Source organism: Galeopterus variegatus, unplaced genomic scaffold (assembly GCF_000696425.1).
Source record: "Galeopterus variegatus unplaced genomic scaffold, G_variegatus-3.0.2 Scaffold86, whole genome shotgun sequence".
In the NCBI taxonomy this organism is placed as follows: domain Eukaryota; kingdom Metazoa; phylum Chordata; class Mammalia; order Dermoptera; family Cynocephalidae; genus Galeopterus; species Galeopterus variegatus.
This window is the reverse complement of record NW_007726197.1, coordinates 846,886-854,049: the sequence shown is the minus strand read 5'-3', so window position 1 is coordinate 854,049 and position 7,164 is coordinate 846,886. Positions and strand designations below refer to the sequence as shown.

Sequence of the window (7,164 nt, the reverse complement as noted above, 5' to 3'; positions counted from 1 at the left end):
CCTCTACCCATCAAGACGCCCTTCCACCCCATCCCTGTATCAGTGTGTCAGAGAAGATAGGAATATAGATTTTAATTATTGTGCTGCTGCTATTAACCAGAGTGCAATTAATCCATCCTTTGTGGATTTTGATGCCACAGTGTAAATGAGAAGGTTTCACACAGAAACACTCTGGGTACCTCCGGTGACAAAAGGTCCAGGCCTGCGGTGGGGAGGGGGTGGCAAAAGGCAAAGCAGAACAAGGAGAGATGTGGGGAGCAGACGCAGGGCCGGGGGTCTGCTCCTTCCCCATCATCACGTGCCCAGCATGGACTCCAAGAGCAATGAGTCCTTCCTGCCAAGGCTGCTGACCTGGACTGTCCACGTGAGCTTGACTTCCCCTCCAGGGCAGCTGCCTCTAGCTTCAAGTCCGAGTCTTGCTGAGTAGAAAAGGTCTAGGGCAAGCCCACAGTTGATGGCCAAATGGAAAAGGGATAGAAAACAAGGGAGAGGAAAGGGGTTTGGGAACCGCCCCCAATCATTCTCCATTTTTCTTCCCAGAAACCCTCAAACTAGTTCAGAGCTGGGGAAAGGACAGCAAAAGCAGCTCATCCCCTGAGTCAGAACTGCCCTACCTCCTGGAAATAGGGGGAGGTGGGACTTACAGCGGGGAGAGGTAGCAGATATTCCTGTGCCTTTTGTTGCCTGGGCAGTAAATGGAGACTCTCCCCAGAGGACAGCTGAGCTCCAACCTGGGGCTGATGGAATCGTCTGCACTTCTTACAGTTTTCTGGGATTGGTAGGGCTTGGAGGTGAAGGGAGGTCACTTCGAGCCTCAGGGCCTGGCCCCCCTGGCTGGAAATAGGGGGAGGTGGGACTTACAGCGGGGAGAGGTAGCAGATATTCCTGTGCCTTTTGGTGCCTGGGCAGTAAATGGAGACTCTCCCCAGAGGACAGCTGAGCTCCAACCTGGGGCTGATGGAATCGTCTGCACTTCTTACAGTTTTCCGGGATTGGTAGGGCTTGGAGGTGAAGGGAGGTCACTTCGAGCCTCAGGGCCTGGCCCCCCTGGATGCTAACAGGAACTGGCATCCTAGGAAGTAGCCCAAATCGCTTTGACAAGACTGTTCCTCATGTCAAGGGTGGAGTGATATAGTCCAGGGCAAAGGTGCTGGGCCCAGGGACAGCTAGGAGTCAGAGACACACAGGGCTTCCACCGCATCACTCAGACCCTGGTTGACGCCCCCCACGGCCAGGAGACAGTTCTTGACGACAATGCTGGAGCAGGCACAGCGGGGCGTGGGCATGGCAGGGAGAACCTCCCATTTGTTCTTTGCTGGGTGGAATGCTTCTGCTGTCTCCAGGACAGTGGGTTGGTTCCCTGAAAGCACCAAGGGAATCAGAACTTACAAGGGAGTGCAGTCCCCAATCCATGCCCCACAGTCACCCCACCCGCAGTCCCCCTCCCTCAGGAACCCACAAGCAGAAGCCAAGCAACCTCAACTTCCTTGGCTACAGGATCGCTCCTTCTTCCCTGTCCTGGGCCAGTGGCTTTTGTCAATCAGCCACTTTGCCCCTCCTACCTTTCTCCTGTCTTTCCATCTCCTTAAGAGTTAGCTTTCTTTTCCCACCCCTTGCTTTTACCAGAAGTTTCTAGAGCACTACTGCCTCCCTCCTGCCTTTTACTAAAAAGACTAACCACATGGTCTAGATCTCGTGGTGCTTTCATGCATGAGTAAAGTGGGAGTTTGTCCACACTGAGTAAACTTGGGGTGCCTGGAAGCCCCACTGCCCATTTCTCTCTTCCCTGATGATGTTGGGCTTCCCTCCTCCAAAATGCCAGTAATCTCTGGGAGGGGTAATACATCAAATCCCAAATGCATTAGAAGAATTTGTTTGATCCGATTACTTTCCTATTCCATGAAAAACCTGGGTATACAAGGAGAAGAGATGGGTCAGAGAAGGAGGACCAAGGCTAATCCCCTCCACTCTCTGGTTCGATTCATTCCCAGATAGGTTCCAGGGATCTGTGCTCAGCAAGTCTGTGTTGCATGGTTATCAGTATGTTGCTATTACCTCTGGGCCTCAGTTTCCACTGTGCAAGAGGACAGAAAGACCACATTTGGAGGCCATATATGCATAGGTAAAATCCAGGCTGGCAGGAAGGGAATGTTTTGAATTTTTTGGAATAAAGCAGTAGGCAGGTGGTGTGCTAGAAGCCAGTATCCTCTCTTGCACATGCGAAGTGCCGAGGATCACTGAGCACCAGAACCACAATACATTCCAGCCTGGAAGCTCCATCCTTACCCAGTCCCCCGGCTACTATGACCCGTCCACTCAGAGAGCCTGCCACAAAGTCTGCCCGCCGCTTCTTGAGGAAGAACGAGCGTTCCATCTTCAGCCATCCCCCTACAGGTTGTGGATAATGGTGGGATATACAGAAAGAATGAGAAGCTGACCACCCCCACCAAATACAAACGGAGGCTGGCCGGTTAGCTCAGTTGGTTAGAGCACAGCCTTTTAACCCCAAGGTAACGGGTTCAGATCCCCGCACCGGCCAGCCACACACACACACACAAAAAAGTACAGATGGAGTCCCAAATAGCTCTCACCCAGGGCTGCATCTCCACTCCATCTACCATTTGTGTTCAGGGCATACACAGCGCCTCCTGCTGTTTGAAATGACATTCTCTGTGACTTCTGCCCTCTCCCATGCTTGCTGCAATCTAGGGAACCAAAATCCCCTGCAATGAATCACCTTGTTCTAGTTCTGTTCTCACAGGCTAAGCTGGAGAGGAGACTAAGAAAAGCAGTGAGTACAACAGTCAGGATCCTTCAGTTTTTCCATCAGTAAAAAGTAGGAAAAATCCTTCCCTGACCTGGTCCTGCATGGATATTGTAAGAAAAGAGACAATGTAGAAAAGGCTTTGTTAAAAATAACCAACCAAGCAAAAAGGAACCCTGTACAAATGAAATAATTTGATCCCAAGAGTAGCCCTGGGTGGAGAAGGGTGTTGAGACTTCTGGGAGGCTCACCCAATTGGGTAAATGACCCTGGGAAGATGGTGGGGACGGGGTTAAGGTGGGGGGAATCAGCCATAAGGGAAGTGGGTAGCCAGAGCTTCCACAGGGGAGCCCTGAGAGACCAGGGCCAGGGGCTGACACCCAGCTCACCCTGCTCCATGTCAAACACGTCCATCGTCCGCAGGAACTTGGGCTGCCGGTAGAGCCGACCCTGCCGCAGGCCTCCCAGGCTGTACAAGCAGTTGTCCAGGGTCACAAAGCTGGAGAAGGCCCGCTTACAGGGAATGTTGGGGAACTTGGTCCAGGAGCGAGTCTCAATGTCAAAGACCTCGAAGGCGTTGACCGCATACTTGGACTGTCGTCCCCCTGGAGGCCAGAACAGGGTGGAGGTTGGGCAGAAGAGCAGTCCCTGAGGACAGGCACTGGGTTTCTTCTTCTGACTGTTGCCCTATCATACAGGCAGCTCCCTGTGGGGTGGGGCAGCATGACTGTCCCCCAGTGCCAAGGAGAGACTCAGTGCATAGGCACTGCTTCCCACGGGGACTGACCCGAGGGAGGGAAGGAGGGACAGATATGGAACAGGTAACCTGTCCTTACCCAGCACATAGATCTTGGAGCCTCGGAGGAAGGAGGTGGCAGCATATCTTGGGGTGGGCATGGGTGCTAGCGACACCCACATGTCCTTGAGCATGTCATAGTGTTGGAGGTGGTTGTGTGGACGGAGGTCCAGGCCCATCCCACCTGCTGCGTATACTCGGTAATCTAAGAAGAAAGGCCACACACACCCCTGGTCAGCTCACAGGCACCATGAGACAGGCCCACCCATCACTACCATGACCCACCATGGCCAGGCCAACTTCCCAACCACTGTTCTGCCACAGTGAGCCATATCTATCTATGTCAGTGTGGTTGATGGCACCATTGAAAGTCTCTGCCACAGCTGAGCCTGGGTCTTGGTGAAGCCATGGTAGGACTGCCTTCCTTGGTATCCAGCCCTAGGCTAGGCCCAAAATACTAAGTCCTGCACAGGGGTAGACTGAGGTGAAGTCCAAGCCTGGACAACCCTTCGCAGGTCTTGTCCCCTCCACTGTCCTCCTTCCTGGACAGCCAGAGGGGGAAGCCAAAGAGGACCAGTATTCTTCTGATGCTTTCCAGTATTGGCCTGTTCCCCAGGCATTCCCAGACTGGAATTCTCTAGATAGCTCACGGGCCTTTAGAAATGAGGTCAGCCCTTCTGTTACTGGCCTTGTGGGACAGTCACCGGTTCTTCTTGGTCTGCCACTCCCATGGGAGAATGCCCTCCTCCTTCACAAATTGGGAGGCCTGTGGGATCTAGGAGGCACCATGCACTAAATGAGATAGGGCTAGGGGTGAATGAGGGTGAGGTGTTGGAGGGGAGAGAACGGGTCCTTTTAGAAACCCTGCCCTGCCCATGAGTTGGGCACTCTGAGCCCCCTCCCATTCTCTATTGCTCTTGGGTGTAGGTAGCCTTTCAAAGAACTTCCCCAACACTCAGCACCAGAAAGGATGGGCCAGGTGTCCGTGTTTCCTCTTGGGCCTGTCAGGTAAATAGGCCCCATGGGGCCCTCTCTTCCTCAGGGACCCGCCCCTGCCTGGAACTCCGTCTCCCAGCAGCCAGCCCTCACTGTTTCTGGCTCTAAGAGACCTTATTCTTTAGGGTTATTGCAGGGAGGCACACTTCTTCCTTAAACTTTCTAATTTTACTGGGGAAAAAAATTCTAAACCCAGCCTGAAGCTGGGAGATGGGGCCTGACAACTAGGAATTCACTTTATACAAGCTCCACCCCTCCCATCCCTGTATTACCTGAAACCCCTCCTCCAGGGAATCCCTCCACCCACTCCACACTACTACTTTGTGCCCAATTCTTACTCATCCTTTCACATCCACCTGGGTGTCCCTGAACTGCAAGGCTGGGCCGAGACTGCAGCTCCTGAATGAGGGCATCTCCATTACTCTACTGGCCACATATTACTGAAATAATCTTTGTTTCTTTCTTCCAATAGATTGTAGGTCCTTGAGAATCTTAATCTGTAGCCCCAGAATCTGGTACAATGCCTGACACACAGGCATGTGAATGCTTATTAAACCATTTGTTTTGGTTTTTGGTTTTTTTGGCCTGTACGGGGATCTGAACCTGTGACCTTGGTGTTATAAGGCTGTGTTCTAACCAACTGAGCTAATGGGCCAGCCCCTAAACTAACTACTGAACTCACTTAATGACACAGTTAAGAGTACAGACTGGATCATCACTTACTAGCTGTGTAACCTGGGGCCAGTGATTTAACCTCTCTGGGCCACACACTGCTTCTCTCTAAAATCAGGATAAATAATAGCACTTATTCCATAGGACAGGTTGTGAGGATCAAAGGGGTTAATACATATAAAGCACCAATGGTAAGGACTCAATAGATGTTAATTCTTAATCCTTTAGCACCGTTTATTGAGGCCTGGGGATGAAGGGTATTCTTTCTCTCCCTTGTTCCCCATGGGCCTCCCGGCCTTCCGTCCTTCTTACTGGAGGTCATGGAAGCCCCACTGGTCGCCCTATCCTCAGGGATTCTGGGCTAGAGTTCCTCTCTGGTCACCTTTATTGACCATACCAAGTTTCTCCAAGGCAGGGACCAGATCTACTGCCTCCTTCCTTTCTCCCTGGACCCTAGCACTGTGCGGGGAATGGAGCAGGTGCTCAGTAAATACTGTTTCCTGACAGGCAGCTAGGATGGTTTAGCAGAAGAGGGAGGGAAGGAGAGGAGATAGAGGGAAGGTCACATCTCACTGCAAACCTGTCAGGTGTGTCTGAACTTGGGGTTTCCTAACTCCTATTGGACCATTTCCCATAAAACCTTTTGTGTTTTAGCAAAAGAGCTTTTGGAGCCCCTCTATATTCTGGGCTGTATTAGGCCCAAAAAGAATAAAGTGAGGGGCTTTGAGAGAATGAAATGATCATCGTAAAACTATGTAGTCCACACATGCACGCCCTGAGAACGTGGTGACCCTGGGCAAGATGCTGCAGGAGTACAACCCTCAGGAATGCTCTGGTGTTTGCATAGCATCTCTAAGATTGGGAGGCAGAGCAGGAGGAAGAGGGACCTGTCATCAGGTTCCAAAGCCATCTGGGTGGGGCCTGGTACAACGATGGAGTGAACACTCTCAGGACCCCAAATAGGTGTCTGGAGGTGGTGGCACCTGCAAGGCAGGTTTCAGGGGATGGGGTGTGACAGATGGAGGGGCGGCATTCTGCTGAATGCAGGAGTCTGCAGAGACACAGCATTAAACTTCACAGCCCACGCCTCTGGCTTTCCCCTCTGGCAGCAGCCTGCCCAGCTTGTTGGGCGTAGTTCTGGCATCAGATGGAATTACTAGACACTTCACTTGCTGAGCCTCAGTTGCCCATCCGTAAAGTAATGCCAGTGGGTCTCAAGTTTCAGTGTCTATTGTGAGGATCAAACAGGATCAAGAATGTGATAATGGGCCCCCAAATCAGTGTTGCTTTCTGCTTCCCCCGCGGCTCTCCACCCGCTTCTCTGTGCCCACCTTCAGCCCTGGCCCCACTTGCCTTTGGCCGTGACAGAAATGCCCATGGCGGCCTCACGCAGCACGCTCCTCTTCTTCCACTTGCCCTCATCGATGTTGTACATCTCCACGACCTTCAGGGGCAGCTGATTGGTGCCCACACCCCCGATCACCATGATCCGCTTCCCCAGGGCGGTGACAGCCACCCCGGCCCGGGCTGTGGGCAGCGGGGGCAGAGCGGTCCACTGGTCGGCCTCGGGGGAGTAGACCTCGAAGCAGTCCATGGGGACACCGTTGTCGTCACATCCCCCGATGGCATAGACCTGTCCCCCGGTCTCCAGCAGGGAGCAGTAGACCCGGCTGCTGGGCAGTGGCGCCAGGCGCTTCCACTGGAAGTCCTTGACGTTCGGCACCTCCATGGCAGCCCCGTGGGCCCCGTCCGCCGCGCCCCGGTGCCCGCGGAGCGCCAGGGCGCCAGGGCAGGTGCGAGCCCGGGCTTCCGCGGGCTACTCCTCGCCGGCTCCCGCGTCCCCTCTCACCGCCTCCATCTGGCTCCCGCCCGACGCCGCTCGGCACTTCACCGTCCCTCGAGTGTCAGCGGTCTGGCGGTGTCCACGCTGGGCCCT

The 7,164-nt window shown here is 53.6% G+C and overlaps 1 protein-coding gene across 2 annotated transcripts; it reads right to left on the bottom strand.

The window, feature by feature from the left end:
* Nucleotides 1-840: 840 nt before the first annotated feature.
* Nucleotides 841-7,087, bottom strand: KLHDC8A (kelch domain containing 8A). Of its 2 annotated transcripts, XM_008580596.1 has the most exons (5): nucleotides 6,582-7,087; nucleotides 3,601-3,765; nucleotides 3,154-3,369; nucleotides 2,287-2,388; nucleotides 841-1,360 (listed from the first exon to the last, which is right to left on the bottom strand). In XM_008580596.1, exons 1-5 carry the CDS (start codon nucleotides 6,955-6,957, stop codon nucleotides 1,167-1,169), a joined length of 1,053 nt encoding a protein of 350 aa, XP_008578818.1. In that variant the 5' UTR covers nucleotides 6,958-7,087; the 3' UTR covers nucleotides 841-1,166. The 2 variants fall into 2 exon arrangements, with proteins under 2 accessions (XP_008578818.1, XP_008578827.1); XM_008580605.1 differs by lacking the exon at nucleotides 2,287-2,388.
* Nucleotides 7,088-7,164: the final 77 nt, after the last annotated feature.

Excerpts from the sequence above, each read along its gene's own strand:
- KLHDC8A (XM_008580596.1), bottom strand. The coding sequence starts at position 6,957 with ATGGAGGTGCCGAACGTCAAGGACTTCCAGTGGAAGCGCCTGGCGCCA. Across the intron at positions 3,766-6,581 it reads CATTTCTGTCACGGCCAAAG|ATTACCGAGTATACGCAGCA; the intron begins GCAAGTGGGGCC and ends CTTTCTTCTTAG. Across the intron at positions 1,361-2,286 it reads CATAGTAGCCGGGGGACTGG|GGAACCAACCCACTGTCCTG; the intron begins GTAAGGATGGAG and ends TGGTGCTTTCAG.